The sequence below is a fragment of the Lithobates pipiens genome, unplaced genomic scaffold, assembly GCF_037356315.1.
Source record: "Lithobates pipiens isolate NorthernLeopardFrog02 unplaced genomic scaffold, aLitPip1_a1.2 Scaffold_30, whole genome shotgun sequence".
Taxonomy (NCBI): Eukaryota; Metazoa; Chordata; class Amphibia; order Anura; family Ranidae; genus Lithobates; species Lithobates pipiens.
In genome coordinates, this window is record NW_027507791.1 from 92,344,477 (window position 1) to 92,363,681 (window position 19,205).

The 19,205-nt window shown below is 43.8% G+C and overlaps 1 protein-coding gene across 10 annotated transcripts in view; it reads right to left on the reverse strand.

Annotated features, from left to right (window-relative positions):
• PCNX1 (pecanex 1) overlaps window positions 1–19,205 on the reverse strand; it is a 244,693-nt gene that overhangs the window by 35,103 nt on the left and 190,385 nt on the right. For all 10 annotated transcript variants that reach the window (XM_077464610.1, XM_077464612.1, XM_077464611.1 and 7 more), the window contains 3 exons: window positions 6,971–7,201; window positions 4,519–4,619; window positions 4,248–4,398 (listed from right to left, as the gene is read on the reverse strand). In XM_077464610.1, the coding sequence (XP_077320736.1) occupies window positions 4,248–4,398; window positions 4,519–4,619; window positions 6,971–7,201 (483 nt within the window). The remainder of the gene's footprint in view (window positions 1–4,247; window positions 4,399–4,518; window positions 4,620–6,970; window positions 7,202–19,205) is intronic.

The window sequence follows — 19,205 nt, forward strand, 5'->3', positions numbered from 1 at the left end:
TTGAACACGAACAAAATTGACAAAGACCTTTCTTTTGGTGCTATTTGATTGCCCCTGCGGTTTATTTTTTGCACTATAAACAAAAGAAGAGTGACAATTTTGAAAAAAAGAAAAAAAATACAATATCTTTTACTTTTTGCTATAATAATGATCCCAGATCTCTTAATAAAAAAAAATACATTTTTTCTCAGTTTAGGCCAATATGTATTCTTGTACATATTTAAAAAAAATAAAATGAATAATAATCGCAATAGTGTATATTGATTGGTTTGCGCAAAAGTTAGAGTGTCTACAAAATAGATAGATTTATGGCATTTTTATTATTTTACTAGTAATGGAAGCAATCTGATTTTTATCAGGACTGCGATATTATGGCAGATCACATAGGACATTTGACACATTTTTGAAACCAGACAATTATACAGCGATCAGTGCTATAAAAATGCACTGACTACTGCGTAAATGTCACTGGCAGGAAAGGGGTTAACTCTAGGGGGCGATTAAGGGGTTAACTGTGTTCCTTATGTGTTTCTAACTGTGGGGGGAAAAACGCATGATCTGTCTCCTTTCCCCCTGAAAGAACCAGGATCTGTGTGTTTAAACACAGATCCCGGTTTTCATTGTCATGAGCGATAGCCGGAGCCAGGTGGTCATCGCGCCTGCCGGGCACTCGCATCTGCTTCTGGCACACGCTGCAGGCGCACCCCTAGTGGCCAAAAGGCGAAGCGATGTAAGGTAACGGCGTTGCGCCCAGCCGTGCCATTCTGCCTCAGTAAAACGGCCGGTCGGAAAGCAGTTAAAGTAAGCTACCTAAGCTAGGACATATAACAAATACTATATAGAGTGTTATCCCAATAAGCTTGCAAAAGTGGAAATACACTTCGGCAGAAGGAACACCTTTCCCTGGGGTGTGCCCAGAAAAAAGTCCTATGTATTCTAGGTAATCAGAAGGCTAAACAGAGTTTTGAATGTTGAGTACCCCGCCAAAGGCCTGAATATGAATAGTGGTTTGGACATTTGCAGATAGTTTAAATAGAGATGAATCCTTCAGAAGATGGACTTCTAGATACCCTATGACCTGAAAACCCAGAGTTCTAAGGAGGGGGAATAGGGGTGCAAGAACCTTTGTAAATACTCTTAGGGCCAAGGAATAGTTGAATAGCAATGTGACAAATTGAAAGTGTTTGTCTCTTACTGCAAAGTGTAAAAAAGCACTGATGAGGTGGGTAATTGGGAACGTGCAAGTAGGCACCTTGAATGTTGGCCAATGCAAGAGATTACTTCTCTCAGAGAGGCCATTGCTGACCTTACTGATTATATATGAAATGTTGAAATTTGAAGGTACTGGTTTGGGGTTTTAGGGCTAGAATGGGAAAAAATACCCCCACATGGTTATTGTACCGTGAACAGCCCAATTATCTGCAGTTTGACAGCTTGCAGAAATAGTGTTAGGCCTGCAAGAGTAGAGCCTTTAGGAGTGTCTCAAATTTTCTGTCTGTAGAATCCTTAAATGAAGGAACATATTCTGTAGGCATAGTAAGAGGTGTATTTAAGATTGAGACAGCAGGGTTTACTACTGGAACAGTCTATGTTTTAGTAAATTCTTTTTCCACAGTATATTCTGTACAACTGCAATGGTTTTTGAAGAAGTTAAAATCTTTTCAGGAGTACTCAAATGTTCATAAGTTACCCAATCTATTTTCTCAAGGAAGGGGGTGGCAGTAGTGCTTTTACCACCAAGTTTAAAAGCATTAACACTCGATAAGTGAACAAGCTCGAATTCCCGGTCTCTTGATTATTATTCATTTTTATTTTTTTGCATAGAGCAAATACTATCCAGAGGACACCTACAGTAAGTGCACAGCAAATAATGGTGATATCGAGTCTCATACTTGCTATAAAGCTACAGCACTGGTCTGATAGGGCAAACCTCTTATACCTTACTATTTCGTTGGTCCGTATTTGGGTCCAGTTTTCTCTGGTGGGGAGGCCTTCAGGGCCTAGGAACTATAGAAATGTACCACGCAATTCATGGCACTCAGCTCCGAGGTGAATGCCCAAGCAGAGTCCACTGCCCGAAGCAGCATGACAGGCCTTCCCCACACCAACGGGTCTTGTTCCCAAGGTATTACTAAGGTTACACTCATCCAGGTGCACTAATTTAAATTCTTATCTAATAGAATGCAGTGAAGAATCCAGATAAAAAACAAAAAAACATCTCCCTAGGGGAGAAAACGTCCATCACCTAAAGACACTAACAAAACACTATGGTTATAGGGGGTATGTCCAAGGTGGCTTGTCCAAAGGATTTGCCAGTGTTCATTCACCACCTGGTAAAAGTCTAAACCCCAGGGTCTACAAACGTCAAGCCTGTCCCCTGTATCGTAAGATTAGGATAATTCTTGGAGTTCCACAACTTTAATCTTTGCTAACCTATAAAACAGATTAGAATGCGGGCATACTTCTGGAGGTGACCTGATGTCAAAACAAGATATAATTAAGAAGCATAGTTGGCAAAATCTAAAAGAGTGGGAGTATTTACAGATTCAACATTTTGTTAATTCAATCCCAAAACCCATAAAGGGATGAGAATACTTTAACATCAATAGAAAAGCTTTGTAATTCTAAAGTAAAAGTAAAACATTGCATGTCAAGAGTATACGAACTCCTTTCGGAATTGGAGGTACGAGATGGTATACCAGCTATAGCAAAATGGGAACAGGATATGGGAATTAAAATAGATGAGCGGCAGATGGTAAAGGCAGTATATAGGCAGGTATCGGATACGGCGTCTAGGGAAGTTAATTATAAGTGTATGATGAGATGGCATCTGACACCGGATAGACTTCACAGAATAGACCCCTCTAGATCCATGCAGTGCTGGAGGGAATGTAAATTACCTGGAACTGCATTCCACATATGGTGGGAATGCCCAGAGATAAAGCAATATTGGTATAAGATATTAACCTATATAGAAATAATAACAGGGGAAAGAATTCCATGTTGTCCGTGGGAATGCTTGTTTTATGGGGTAGAAGAAAAAAGTGGTAATCAACATATGAAAATTAGAACAAAAAAAATATAAACGCTGGTACCCTTTTTGCTTAATGCGGCAAAAGCTCTGATACCTAAAAACTGGTTACAAGCTAAAAAACCTCCTATCAGAGAATGGGTACAGAGAATCGAATATATTAATAACATGCAATATTTAATCAAAATGGAGAACAACCAAATGAACAGATATTGGGCAACATGGAAAAAATGGAGAACATTGAAAAAGACCGAAAATGACATCCAGGCATTAGCGGAATAAATAGAGGAGGGTGGGCCAACAGATAATGGGGAGGTAGGATGGGGGGTTAGCGTATATAAGGGATAGAGGAGGGGAGATAAGATAAGATAAATGATGAAAGTAATTAAGTAAGATAAATAGTTACGAATTGTATTGTATAAGATAGTTATTTGTTATTTTTTTAATCTCCCTGTCTGTTTTAAAATGTAAAAATCAATAAAACTTAAATAAAATAAAAAAAGAGTCAGCACTAAAAAACAAAACAAAAAAACACCACTATCTTCTCCTCTTGTCTTCAAATGTTATTAATAGATCACAACTGGCTTTTTAGTACCATTTCACTACGTAGAGTCTGGTCATGATGGCAACAGCAAAATGCTTAGATTTTGATTTAAATATCCTGCATTTTATGTAGGCCTTCTACAAGAAAAGATTAGCAACATTTATGCTGCAACTATAGACGAGCTGAAGTGTATTGCCTGAAACAGAAATTAGCACCACACCATACTCTAACAAGACTGTTATAAATTACTTTTACCCATGCTTATGTCTAAACATACAGTATATGTTTTTTTCCATTCTTGCTTGGCACGTACACTTATATAACGTTGGAGTTGTGGTTTGAAATGAATAATTCCTACCATTAAAAATAATACTGTATATCCAAATAAAATTGAATGCATTAAATCAAAAAAATAAATACAATGCGGGCATACTTCTGTATCGATGACCATTTAAAAAAGTATAACTTTTTAAAATGCCTGCCAGAGTAATCTTCCCACTGTTTGCCTGGTAGATTCCGAGACACTCCTTAGCTGCCACTCATGATAATTTTACTCTATGCAGCGCTGATGGGTACTCTGCTAACGGTCAGCAGTACGGAGTAAGAACCCTCTTCGGAAGCATTAAAAAAATCCAGTAAAAGTCAGTAGTATAATTCTGCCTATGTGCATACCTGGTGAAGTTTTAGTGACATCCGGATTCCTGGGACGACTACCTTTCTGAGTAATTCCATGTCTGCAAAAATCCATTCATCACGGATGGAGGAAATGCGGAAATCTCCCTTGAACAAGGCATGTAAACCATACAGAAATGACTCCAAATTGCTGTAATGTAAATGATTTCAACAACATTTAGGACACGTATTAATGCCTGTAGAGAATCCTCTATTATTTTTAAGTTCTAATATTAACCCGCGGTTGTCATCAGATAGGACTTCAACTTACCTAGACATGTGGTGAGAGGCTGTTCCCAGGGCTCTTCTTCCCAATATACAAAGGCCATAGCACAGAGTAACCAAGGCAGAATCTTTCTCTGCATCAATAGGCTAACGGAAAGAATTATTTGTATATTATAAACACACAGCATGAATGATACAATTAGCTATTTGCAAAATGTTATTAGCGTGAAAATATCATGTTGATTTGGTGCCACAGATAACAATTTAGGTACAATTACTCTAAAAATACGTAATAAAATCTTACTTAGCAATATGTTAGGTTCACTACAAATTTATTGCAGTCACACAACAAAAAACAAAACAAAAAAAAAAAAAACTAATCCCACTTCCAATCTGAAGGCTCAAAGAGGCCTTGAGTAAAGACTGGGTTCTTATGTGGCATTTGGAAGGCAAGATAAACCATTGGAAGCACTTATAATTGCAGTTAGAGATTTTATTTTCTTTAGTAGTCAGAAAATCTTTGTGTAACTGGGTTAATGCATTCCTCCTCACTACTGCACCATGCAAACAATGTACAGTGCCATGAAAAAGTATACATACCTTTTGAAATTTTCCACATTTTTTAAGTTTCAACCAAAAACGTAAATGTATTTTATAGGGATTTTATGTGATAGACCAACACAAAGTGGAACATAATTGTGGAAGTGGAAGGAAAATGATAAATGGTTTTGCAAACTTTTTTTTACAAATAAAATATCTGAAAAGTGTGGTGTGCATTTATATTCAGCCCCCCCCCCCCCCCCCCGAGCCAATACTATGTAGAACCAACTTTGCTACAATTACAGCTGCAGGTCTTTTTGGGTATGTCTCTACCAGCTTTGCACATCTAGAGTGACATGTTTGCCTATTTTTCTTAGCTGTTCACAGATGCTCTCCATCCAATCGGACAGAGCTTGAGCTATTTTGCTAATTTTCAAGTCTTGCCACAGATTCTCCATTGGATTTAGGTCTGGACTTTCCAACACATGAATGTTGCTTTGATCTAAACCAGGGATATGCAATTAGTGGAGCTCCAGCTGTTACAGAACTACAAATCTTATGAGGCATTGCAAGACTGACAGCCACAAGCATGACACCCAGAGGCATGATGGGACTTGTAGTTTTGCAACAGCTGGAGGTCCGCTAATTGCATATCCCTGATCTAAACCATTCCATTGTAGCGCTGGCTGTATGTTTAGTGTTTTTGGACTGCTGGAGGGTGAACATCCACCCCACTCGCAAGTCTTTTCAGGCTCTGACAGGTTTTCTTCTAAAAATGCCCTGTATTTAGCTCCATCCATCTTCCCATCAACTATGATGCTTCCCTGTCCCTGCTGAAGAAAAGCATCCACACAACATGATGCTTTCACGGTGGGGATGGGGTGTGAGGGTGATATGCAGTTAGTTTTCTGCCACACATAGCATTTTGCTTTTATGCCAAAAAATTTAATTTTGGTCTCATCTGACCTTCCCCCACGTTTGCTATATCCTCCACAAGACTTCTCACAAAATACAAACAAGACTTCTTATGGCTTTCTTTCAACAATGGCTTTCTTCTTGCAACTCTTCCATAATGGCTAGATTTGTGGTGCGCGTGACTAATAGTTTTGTGGACAGATTCTCTCACCTGAGCTGTAGATCACTGCAGCTCATCCAGAGTTACTCTTGGCTGCTTCCCTGATGAATGCTCTCCTTGCCCGGCCGGTCAGTTAAGGTGGATGGACATATCTTGGTGGGTTTGCAGTTGTGCCATACTTTTCCATTTTCAGATGATGGATTGAACAGTGCTATGTGAGCTGTTCAAAGCTTGGGATATTTTTATTACCTGACCCAGTTTTAAACTTCTCCACAACTTTATCCCTGACCTGTCTGGTAAGTTCCTTGGCCTTCATGATGGAGTTTGTTCACAGAGGTTCTCTAACAAACCTCTGAGGGCTTCACAGACTAGCTGTATTTATACTGAGATTTAATTGCACACAGGTAGACTATTTACTAATTAGGTGACTTCTGAAGGCAATTGGTTCCTCAAGATTTTAGATTTAGTGGTATCAGAGTAAAAGGGGGCTGAATACAAATACATGCCACACGTTTCAGATATTTGTAAAAAAAATTATTTTCCTTACACTTCACAATTATGTGCCACTTTGTGATGGTCTATTATATAAAATCCCAATAAAATACATTTAAATTTTTAGTTGTAAAATTACAAAATATGTAAACTTTCAAGGGGTATGAATACTTTTCAAGGCACTGACTCTGAGCATGGTCATCCTAAGACAGGAAGTTTGTTATCAACAGGATCAGCAGCAGAAAAAGAAAAAAGCCTGCAAAAATAAAAACATATGCAGCCACTATATCTAATGACTGGTAGCAGAAATATATAAAACAAGCTTGCTCCTGGGTTTAATTGCATTTTAATCTCTAGTTAGACATAATATGTATAGGCACACTTATGTCACCTTTTCTCTCCGAGAAGAACAGTACTTGATCCAGTTTAGGTAACTTGCACAGAAGCTCTCCCGAGAAATGCCAGCCAATCGCAGGTCATAATCTTCATCAATATTTGGATTAAAAGTGGGGTCTACATCCACATAACAGTGATCAGAACACGGCCTAAGACCTTCTTGCATTGTTTCATTAGCTAACCACTCTTCCAGTTTTGATGAGACGGTTACATAATAGATAATGCCCTAACACAAAGAAATTAAATAGTTAGTATTTATGCAAGACAGAATGGAATGATTTTATTTTTCAGGAATTCAAGGGTTTCTAGATACCCAAGTTTATGAGTAGCAAGTTTCTTGCCTTAAAGAGGAAGTAAACATCCTCTGCAGACATTTACCTATAAGTATTGTAAAATATCTCCTAAAAGTTTACCGTTTAAAAGATATTTACATTACATGTAGCCAGTGACATAACTGGCGCATGCGCTCTGAAAAAACGACCATAGGTGCCATTCCTTCAGAGCCCTGTGCCATGAACGGCGGTTCCCATGCGGGTCTGTTGTCATCACGGCTCTGGCCACTCATAGTGCTGGAGCCCGCAAACCCAGAAGAAACTCTGGGGAAAATGTCAGCTGCCTCAGCGGTGTGCGGGCACCGCTGGAAGGCTTTGTTCTAACGTAAGTATAATAATGCGATGCATACTAGCTCATTATGCCTTTGTCTTACAAGGTATTTTTCTTTCTTTTTACAACCTCTTTAATTGCTTGGTGGCAAGATAAAAACACTTATCCAATCATGTAATCGGCTACAAATTGATATTAATGTGCTTTAGGTCAGGCATTTGACAACAAATATTAAAGCTGAACTCAAGCAACTAAATATTTTGCATATTTGCAATAAATTACTGCCCCTTGTCTCTACCTTGTCCAAATGGAACACACTAAACATTTATTGAGAAAAATGCAAGGCGTTCTTCTGGATGTCGTCCATGCCGAGTGAGCAACCGCCTGTGGTTATTGTACAGAAGGGCAGCTGCTTGGCATGGTCAACGAAGACTGCAGCCATCACTGCAGTAGCTATTGATTTCATTGACACAAAATATGAGAAACACTTCCACTAGCACTTATCTGGTAACATGATTGTTTGGAGTTATTATCTAAAAAAGATTGCACAAATGTTGCTTTGCTGGGAACCACACCCAATATAACTCGGCCCAGTGTCCTGTACTCCAAGATCTAGCATTTACAGGTACATCAACATTCCCATAATCCTAATAGTATAGGATACAGTAATGCTTAAACCATAGGATATCCCCAGGCCATAAATCGAGGGTCGAGCAACAAGAAAAAAAAAAAAAAAAGAAAAAAGACAAAACGGCAGCAACAAACCCATAGTGAAAGAACAAGTAGGGTCAATGGATCCAAAAAGACAGGCGACAGCAGAAGTATCTTGTGGCCAAAGTACGGAACAGAGACTCAAACAGCCATCTGTCAAAAAACAGAAAAATGGGCTCATGTAGGGAAGGGGAAGGAGGGACTAGTTCCGTGAAGGCTAAAGCCCTAGAAAAAAATCTAAATACCATCCAGTTGGGTGGAGGAAGCCCATAGAGGGACCTCCCTGAGAGATACAGAAGGGTGAGTTTGCAAAGGAACACATGGCAGGCAGTCATAGATGATAGTCCTGACCCCCCCTATAAAAGGGAATTGTAATGTTTTTTTTTTACATGCCTGCAAGGCTCCAGAAAAAAAGCCATTGGCTGCCAAAGCAGAACTACAGCTGCCGAGGGCAAGAGAAAGGAAGGTTCCACTCTTAGAGGCTTTTTGAGGTGGTAACCCCCTTTGGGGCATAAATGGATAACTTTGTGTGGGCAAAAGCACATGAGGAAAGCCCCAGAGAGGCACAGAAAGACGCAACGGGTGACAAAGAGCAGCTTTTTGCAAAATTGTACACAGGGGCTGTTAAAGCTAAAAGTGTTAAGAGGAGGATACACAAGCCCTAAACAAAGACCTGCAGGGTACATTTGTGCAGAATAAAGAATGGGAACAATTAGGTGAAAATTAACTCGCATACGAGGCTGAAGAGTATGGTGGAAGCAATCTGTATGCCCCAAGGAAAGATTAGCACCCAACTAGAGGTTGGAATTTGCCCAACTAATGAATATCAGATGATGGGAGATTTCTGGGCCAGAGTCTGCAAAGTAGTCATATTTTATGAACTACAGTGAGAGAGGCAGGTGAGTGCGGCAGGGGCAACAACAGACCATATGTGGAAGATAAACAAATGCAAAGGAAGTACTGAGAACAAAGGCTATGTAGCACAGGCAACTTTGTAAAACTCAACGCTCAAAAGGGAGAGTAAGGGTATATCAAAACAAATATATGTAATGGAGCTAACCTCCCCACATAGTGATGAGCAGAGTTCCAGTGTCCAATGATCAGGATGGAGAAAGCCTGTTCCAAATGAGTCTGCCAGCATAAACCGAAAGAAATTCTCACAGAAAGTCCACCAAATTGTGTTTGTTATTTAAGTTAGAAAATCTCTCTGCCCCCTAGTGGCTATCTTGTGTTCTCACTCGACACTTGTGGATGCACTGGGCATACCTTCGATAAAGTCACGTGTATGTGACGCAACGCGTCAGTAACAGCCAGGTGTCTTAGTCGTCACTTCCGGTTGCGGCCGAGACCGGAAGCTTGTTTGTTTACTCGTGAAATTGTCTACTTATATGTAAGTGTGGATATATTTTATTAAAGCATTTGTTTATTTACTACACGAGAGCCCCCTTTCTTCTTATCTTTTTTACTGCTGATGAATTGGTAATACTGACGGGTTGGACACACGAGGAGCAAAGGAAGCGTCTGATTGCCATCAGTGTATACACAGCGTCTTATGGCCCTTGGTGGTCTGATATTGAGGTGAGAGGCTGGGGGAAACAGGGGGTACACAAGTGGATCACTGAAGTACCCAGTTATCGGTGGACTGTCACAGTGTGGAGTTACTTGCACCTCTATTTCACTGCATGGATGTTGTGTACTTTTCACTACTGGACATTTGATTTTGATCACCATATTTTGTGATATATGGACTTCATTCATTATTGCTTGCACTATATTTGTGGATTGCACGTATGAGATTATTGCACATTATACTTATTAGTGTGTATCATTGCACCATATGCGTGTTTTTGCACTCTAGCAATTTACACAATATTGTTTACACATTGCTTATTTTGCACATATTTATCTATTTAATTTATTATTCATTAATTTATTGTAGGTGATTGTGTTAATATTTTTTGGTTAGGTAGCGCCACTTTTTGTTTTTATATTTCTTTGATGGTGTAGAGATCACCATTTATGCTGGCAGCTTCCTGTAGTTTAATTTGAGTATTGGTTATTTATCAGGGATACTAGTTGGGGTTGTGTGCACTAGTACCTTTGTTTATATACTGGGCATACTGTATTGTGTACCCTTGCTTTGGTTATTAAAAAAGTTAAGTTACTTGGGAGTATAAAAATGATTATACACACTATGTAAAAGATTCTGTACATCTATTGCCGCTACTCTGCTGTGGAGGTTTCATTTTGAAGTTGATTTTTTCTTCTTTGATTTGTAAACCATGTTTAAAAATTCAATTATTGGGACCTAAATGGAGAGGGGTCCATGTGCAGGATTTTGAAATGTCACCAAATCTCCCTAAAAGGAAAGGAGACAACCAGCCTTTGTGACTGCAAACTGCAAGGAGTTGTATGGAAACTAAGGGTGCCCATCTTTACTGGTCTCACGATTCCATTATGATTATCCTGTCCAGGATTCAATTATGCGATGCATCGCGATTACTGCACATATTAAATACCTTTTATCCAAAAATTCAAGCAGTCAGAAAAACTCAATATTTTTGCAGAGGGGGTGGTGGGACACAGAGGCAGGAGTTATTTGGAGTGAAGATATCTGCCTGCACCAGGCCAGAAAGTCACTCAGATACAGCAGAGGAACAACTCAGAGTTAGAAACCGTGAGCAGAAAAAAGCAAGCCAGACAAGACTCCTGACTCTCAAAACCCTCTCCCAGAACCAGTCATTAAGACAATAACCTGAAACAGTAAGACGCAGCCCTAGGACAAAAATCTAAGCAACCCAGGAGATGCACAAGGATTTCTGGCCTATGCACATTCATGGCCCAAACAGGGGCAGAAGCACCCTGAAAGTGGATCTTGCTATCTAGAGCAGATGAAAAGAATTGACAGCAGGTAGCGCCAATCTCACAAATCAGAGCAACCAGTGTTTTCTACAAAAAAAAAAAAAAAAAAAACCCAGACGTTTTAACTGGGAAAAAAACTGAAGAATTTTGGGAGCATGGCATGGTCTCTACCTGGATTTGAACAGTATGCCAACCATTCAATTCCCAGGGAGAGAAATTTTGTCAAGGCTGGGAAAAGGAATCCTGTCTAAGACAGACGCCATTACCACGCTGAACAGAACAATGCCATTTTACTTGTCCTGATGGTAGAGAGAGGCGCCACTCGCATGTCGTAGTACCATAATCCAGATTGACCAAACCTCTAGACATATCGGGGGGGGGGGATGGGGACCAGACAGGCCAAAGTTCAGAAGTAGTGGAAATTTTTTATTTTTGTACTCTTAAACATTTCTGAGTTTGATGAACACAGCGTCTCCTTAATCTTGGGTTATATCGACTCCGCAGAACAAAACACACCTGGCTACGTCCATGGGCTGACCTCAGTCAGAATATAACCCCCTCACTGCTCTAGGTATTTAGTTTAGTAGGAAGCAGTAAAAGTATCCACAAACTCCATAGAGGGGTGGGTGCTGTGTCCATCAAACTCAGAGAAATGGATATTACGGTGAGTACAAAAATCCCATTTTCTCTTTCGTTCGCCGGACACAATGCCTCCTTAATCTTGACCATTGGGATGTTCAAAAGCGGTGTCAAAAAACTACAAGAGCCCTAACCAGGACACAGGAACCCCATCTGAAAAAAAAAAAAAACATTTTTAAGAAAAAACACCCCTCAAGAGGAAACAGCAGCCTGCAAAACCTTGCGGCCAAAAGAAGCATCCACAGAAGCCAAAATATCTACTTTATAGAATAGAGTAAAAGTATGCACCCGTGACCATGTGGCCGCCTTGCAAACCTACGATATTGATGACGCTTGATGACGGAAGGCCCAAGAAGTTCTAAGCGCCCAAGTAGAAGGCGCCGTGATGGGGAAAGGAGAAACCCGACCCTTAATAGAATAGAGTGCCAGTCTGTCTGATCAATCTGGGGATGGTAGCCGAGGAAGCAGCCAGTCCTTTCCTTGGTCCCTGTGCAAAAAAAAAAAAAAAAAAAAAGTGAGTCTGACCTCCGAAAGGACTCCGTGGCTGCCAGACTTGAATCACACGAATCAAACCCATGCTATGCAAAGAAAATTCCTTGAGATGAGCAGGCTTGGAACACAAGGGAGCGGCAACACAATGTCCTCATTCAAATGGAAGTCAGAGACAGCCTTGGGCAGAAAGGACGGGCAGGGATGAAGAACCCCTTTATCCCTATGGAGTACTAAAAAGGGACTACGACAGGATAATGCTGGCAACTCCAAAACCCTGGGGGCCGAGGTACTAGCCACCAAGAATGCCACCTTCTGGGACAATGTAGGTAAGGGAATCTCCAGTATATTCTCGAATGGAGGTTTCTGGAGAACTGATGGCACCAAGTTCAAATCCCATGGCGGCAAAAGAGACCGTACAGGCGGAGCCACATGCCAGACTCCTTGAATGAAGGTACGAACTAAAAAGAGTGAGTGGCTAGGGGTCGCTGAAAGAAGACTGCTAAGGCAGAAACCTGGCCCTTGATGGTACTCAAAGCCAACTTGTGCTCAACGAGCTGTTGAAGAAAAGCTAAGATCCAAGCCACAGAAAAGGATCGAGAATGAACGCCAATCGACTCACACCAAGAAAACAGGATCCCACAAAGTAAGTACTATGGCCACTGATAGGTGATGAACACTGGCACGCCCTAAGGCAAGAAGTGCACTCCCTATATAACCCCTCTCTAGATTGTCGTCCATATAATTCTGAACTTTACCACTAATTTTAGTCTCCAGGTACGTAAAGCTTTCTACCCATCTAAGCTGCGGATGAGGCACTCGAAGGGTAGAGGAGTGGAGCGGGAAAAGGATTTATCCCAGTTAATATGGATCCCTGAGTATCGACGGAATCGGTTGATCCGTTCAAGAGCAGTTTGTAAAGACGACGATGCGTCTGCCAGATAGAGCAGAGCGTCATCTGCATACAGAGACAGCATTTCTTTAATTGGCCCTACCTTTAGTCCCTTAATATTAGGGTCTGCTCTCAGCAATATAACCAAGGGCTCCATTGCGAGGGCAAACAAGGCCGGAGAGAGGGGGCACCCCTGTCTTGTGCCCCGGGCTAACAAACTTCCCAGAGCAGCAGCCGTTGGTGCGGATTCTAGCTGAGGGAGAGTGATACAACATACGGAGCCAGTTTGTAAATCCCGGGCCAAACCCAAATTGTGAGAGCACCTCCCATAGGTAACCCCACTCGGAGTCAAAAGCCTTCTCCGTGTCGAGTGAGGCCACCACCCCCGTCTCCCTCTCGTCCGCTCTGTCTGTGTGAGGAAGCGTCTGATATTAATGTCCGTTCCTCTTCCCGGCATAAATCCTGTTTGATCACTGTGGACAAGGGCTGTAATGACCAAACAGTCTATTGGCCAGGACTTTGGCCAATATTTTCGCATTCACGTTTAGCAGAGATATAGGGCGGTACGATGAACATAAGGTGGGGTCTTTTCCCGGTTTGGGGATTACAACTATGATCGCTTCACTCCTGGTGTCAGGAAGTTTCTCGATGCGCTTTGACGCGGAAAATAGATTGTGAAGTCTGTCAGTGAGCTCTGTAGCATATTGCTTATAGAATTCCACCGGGAGTCTGTCAGGCACCAGCATCTTCCCCGTCTGCATGGATTTAAGCGCCTGGAGAATCTCCAAGACCGTAATAGGGGTGTCCAGCTTGTTTCAGTATGTTTCCGTAAGGGTTGGTACGTCAATGTCAGCCAGGTATGTCGTCAGGTCTTCCTTACTGTAGTCTGACCTAGAGGTATAAAGGGATTTGTAGAATTCCTCAAAATAGTGATTAATCCCATCTGGAGCGTGAGTCAGCTGACCTGAGGAGTCCCTGATATGCGAGATGCTCAACCCCCCCACCCGTTCCCTGGATAGCCAGGCCAGCAATCTCCCCGGCCTCTCCCCCTAATCAAAGATCCGTTGGGACTGTGCTAGCATTTTCTTCTGGGTGAGAGGTACGGAGGCAGATAACCTCTTTAGTCAGGGCCTGCAGTTGCAAATAGTGTTGGGGATCACGGGTGCGAACAAAGAGTGCCTCTGCGCTGGCCGCCTCCCCCTCAGCCTTAGTCAGTTCTGCGTTCCCTGCGAATTCTGGCAATGGCCTGGTAGTGTCCCCTCGTCGTAGCCTTGAAGGCATACCACACAACCATGGCCTCCGCCAAGCCAGCATTCACCACCCAATATCCGTTCAAGTCAGTCCTGAATTGAGCATCCACAGCAGTGTCCGAAATCCAAAATCTGCATAGCCTCTAGTCGAACAGGTGGCCCTAGGGACAGGTCTTATGTCAGGAGCAAGGGTGCATGTCAGATTCCCCTCGGCAGTATTTGTATATCCATGACTCTTGGAAGAACTGGACTCCCCGCAAAGACCAAGTCTATGCGAGAGAACATTCTATGAGAGGCAGAGTGACAGGTAAATGCCCGAGATCTGGGCTGTCTCCACCTCCAGACATCTGTCAGCCCGTAGGTGTCTGCCCACTCAGCCAGCCCAGGGTAGTAGTGTCTCCCAGGCGTCAGTCTTGATCGGTCGCATTTAAATAAACTCTGATCGCTCTTACTACATCAAGGGAATGTAGTGCCTTCTCTTCCCTAGATTAAGGATCTGGGGAGAAAGAAGGAAGAATAATATCTTGGTTTAAATGAAAACCTGTTACCACTTTTGGTAGGAATTCAGGATGAGGACATAAAACCACCTCATCCTTAAGCATTTTCAAATATGGCTCTTTACAAGACAGAGCCGCTAGTTCGGATACTCTTCTAGCAGAAGAAATGGCAACCAGAAAGATGATCTTTCTTGTCAAAAGAACCAAGGGAATTTCTCGTAAAGGCTCAAATGGCTGATTCAGCAAAGCCGATAAGACCAAATTTAAATCCCAAGGATTTAGAGGTGCCTCGATAGGGGGATTAATCTGTGTTACCCCCTGAACAAGCTACGTACCAAGATTAGGAAGCAAGAGGCCATTGAAAAAACACAGACAAGGCCGAAATACCCCATCTCTGACATATCACTGGGAAGATGTCAGGGTGTCAGGCCATTCTTCCCGGAAATAATCGTTGGTGACTCAAGTAGTCCGCCTGCCAATTCTCTATTCCTGGAATGAAAATTGCCGATGGGCAAGGAATGTTGTGTTCTGCCCAAGCTAGAACATTCACCTCTTTTTGGGCTGCACGACTTCTTGTGCCCCCCTGGTGATTGATGGAAGCCACAGGCGTGGTCTTGTTGGACTGAATCCTGACAGGACAGTCCCGTAATCTGACCGTCCAAGAATCTAGGGCCAGACAAACTGCCCGAATCTTCCAAAATGTTGCTAGGCAAGGTCTGCTAACCTGGACCATGTCCTTCCATGGCTGCTCCCCAGCCTAGAAGGCTGGCATCTTAACACTTTCCAGGATACAGGTGGAAAAGATTTTCCCTTTTGCTGGATAACAACCAGATTTAGTGGTTGTTTAGTGGTCTACTCCTTGCTGAAGAAACAGCAGGATTCTGGATATGGAAAAGGAGCGCGGATGCCATCCTTTCTCCTCACACATGGAGATATAGGCCTTCCAGGTACGATGATATATCTTCAGAGAAGAAGATTTCCACGCCCTCAACATAGTTGGGATCATCGAGTCCGATAGACTCCGGTTCCTCAACACCTGGCTCTCAATCGCCATGCCGTTAAAGCCAGTGATGGTAAAGCAGGATGGAGAATCGGACCTTGAGACAGAAGGTCCTCTCGTAACGGCAGACGCCATGGGGCATCCGCCACCAGGCGCACAAGGTCTGCGTACCAAGGACAATCAGTATTACTGGGATCCCCTCGACTTCCCCTCTGTGAAGCAGACATGGTAACAGTTTTAGCAAAGGAAAGGCGTGGATCAGCTGGTACTAATCCCATGGAGCCAACAGCGCGTCTGACGCATCTGCCCACGGATCTCTTGTCCTGGAAACAAATCTTGCCACCTTCCGATTGAGACGGGAGGCCAGAAGATCCATGTCTGCTGTGCCCCACCTCAGGCAAAGTATCCTGAATACCTCCGGATGCAATGCCCATTCTGCTGGGTCCAGTATCTGGTGACTCAGTCTGTCTGCCAGTTCTCCACCCCCAATACATGTCGCTCTGCCCACCGAAGTATGTGAGCAACCTCCCGTGCCAGCAGCTGAGCTTGTTCCCCCTTGGTGATTGACGTATGCCACAGCTGTGGCGTTGTCTGACTGGATCCTGATTGGACACCCCTGAAGTCTCATCGACCATGTGGAGAGGCACAGCCTGATCGCTCTTAGCTCCAGCAGACTGATCGGCAACTTGGATTCTTCCACCGACCAGAGGCCCTGAGCCAACTGAACCCACGTCACTCCATCCCAGCCGGATAGGCTGGCGTCCATTGTGATCACTGTCCACTTCAGAGGTAGGAACGACTTCCCAGACTAAATCACCGGGGACCTCAGCCACCAGATCAGTGAATCACTGACTGGCTCACTTGGCTCTGTCGATCCAGGGACAACTGAGATTTGTCCCATTTTGTCAAAACCTCCTTCTACAGGACTCTGATGTGGAACTAGGCATATGGTACTGCCTTCGAAGGGGGCTACCATGAGCCCCAGGACTCGCATGCAGGAGGGACGACCACTTGTTCATCAGCAGTTTTAAAGCGGATCTGAGAGTCTGCAGTTTGTCTGAAGGGAGAACACTCTCGCTTCCCTGGAGTCCAGCAGCAAGCCCAAGTACTCCAGACCCAGGGTCGGTACAATCACCGACTTCTTTAGGTTCAACAGCCACCCAAATTCTTGCAGGGTCTGCATGGTGATCGCCACATCCTCCTCTAATTCTGAGGCGGAAGATGCCTTCAGGATATCGTTTAGGTATCACACGATGGCGATCCCACATTGCCACCGCAAAGCCAAAACTGGAGCCAATACCTTGGTGAGGATTCAAGGGGGCTGATGCCAGGCCAAAAGGAAGAGCCACAAACTGGTAGTGGGTTTCCCAGACTGCAAATTGCAGACACTTGATGCCGAATGCATATGGGTATGTGCAGCTACGCATCCTGGATGTCTAAGGACGCCAGGGAGTCCCCTTGATGGAGTGCAGCAACTCCCGAGCGAACTGATTCCATTCTGAACCTCAGCACTTTCACAAAGTGATTGAGGGCTTTTAGGGCCAATATTGGACGTACCCCTTCCTTCTTGGGAACTACAAACAGATTTGAGTAGAATCCCTGGAAACGTTCCGATTCGGGAACCACCACCCCGCGACTCAGCAGGTCCCTTACTGCCCCCAAGAGGGCCTCCCGGCGAGCAGGGAATACAGGTATGCTGGAGGGGAAGAATCTTTTTGGCGGCCAAGAGAAACTATCTTGAGACCTGAGGAAATCAGATCGCAGACCCATCGGTCTGATAGCCGTAAAGGACCACCGGGCTGCAAACTCCCAAAGGCGACCCCCCCATCCGAGACATGGGTGGGGGCAAACCTTCATGCGGTAGCACTTTTTTTTGCAGGCTTGTTAGGCTTCAGTTTCAGGGATGTTTGTGAGTGGAAAAAGAGGCCCCTTGCCTACGACATGGCTCCTTAGCCTTCCTGGCCTGTGGGAGTAGGGTATTCTTACCACCAGTGGCATTTTTAATAATGTCATCTAAAGAGGCTCCAAAGAGCCGGTCGCCAAGGAAGGGAAGATCCGTCAGGGCTTGCTTGGATGCTTGGTCAGCAGACCAGCATTTTAACCAAATCAGGCGCCTCAGCACCACTGCAGCCCTGGATAACAGAGGAAGAGTATCCAGGGCCGCGTCACAAACGTACTTAATGCCTTGCACTAGTTGGTCTGCTAGTTCCACCCAGACAGGAGAAGCCTGTTGCTCTCTCAATTCGCGGTGCAACAGTTTTGCCCACTCAGTGTCTGCGACACAAGTGCGGATGCCAGTATTGGTCGCATGGCTGACCCCACAACTGTAAACAAGGAACAAGCTGATGCCTCGGCCTTCCTGTCCGTGGGATCCTTAAATGCAGGGATCCGTGGGATCCTCTACCAGGATCGTGGTTACTTTATTTAACCTGGATACTGGGGGGGTCCACGACTGGAAGAGCCGACCATTTCTTGAGAGGGCTTTCCTCAAAAGGGTAACGCACCGCCACGGATTTGGGGACCAAAAAGGTCTGTTTTGGGTGACCCCATTCCTTGTAAATTAACTTGTCAAAATAAGTAATATACGAGAACGCTTTAGGTGAATGTGCTGGCTTGCGGGGACCGCTACATCAGCAGAGAGATCTGCTTGCTCCTGAATCTTCAGAGTATCACGCACAGCTGTGATAAGTGCTCCAACAAGCGCTTTGTCGCTCACGGACCCGGAACGGGGACTCATCCTCACTGTCCAAACCGTCATGGTCAGCGTCATCTGACAAGTCAGAGCAGGGGTCACCAGCCTCAGCAGGACCCAAGTCTGTCAGAGCTCTCCCCAGAGGACAGGGGGGTGGGGGGCGCTTCTTTGCACCCTTTTTCCCAGCGATGTGCCCGCAGGGTTCCTAGGTCTTTATCCTTCACTAGGCAAAATAAAAGGGATGACTACATGGCAGGCTGCAGGGTTATTGCCCAAGGGACCACCCCCTGGACGGAACTAAAGAGTTCTGAGTGTCGTAGTAAAACTAATGCCTAGTATTCTCCTAGTAATGGGCATAACAACCCAATGGCTAAGAGGAGCTGTGTCAGTCGGTGAATATAAGAGAAACACCAGAGTCTCAGAGATGTTATCCACTCATGTAGCCACAGGCCTAACAGTTAACTTCCTTTTGGCATAGCACATCTCCAGAAGAGGACGACTAAACTGTAGCTCGGAGGAAATGAGGGGAACAAGAGATCCACTGTGACCAGCTGTGGCCTAGGTTGCTATGCCACAGTAGCAAAGTACCAAGCCT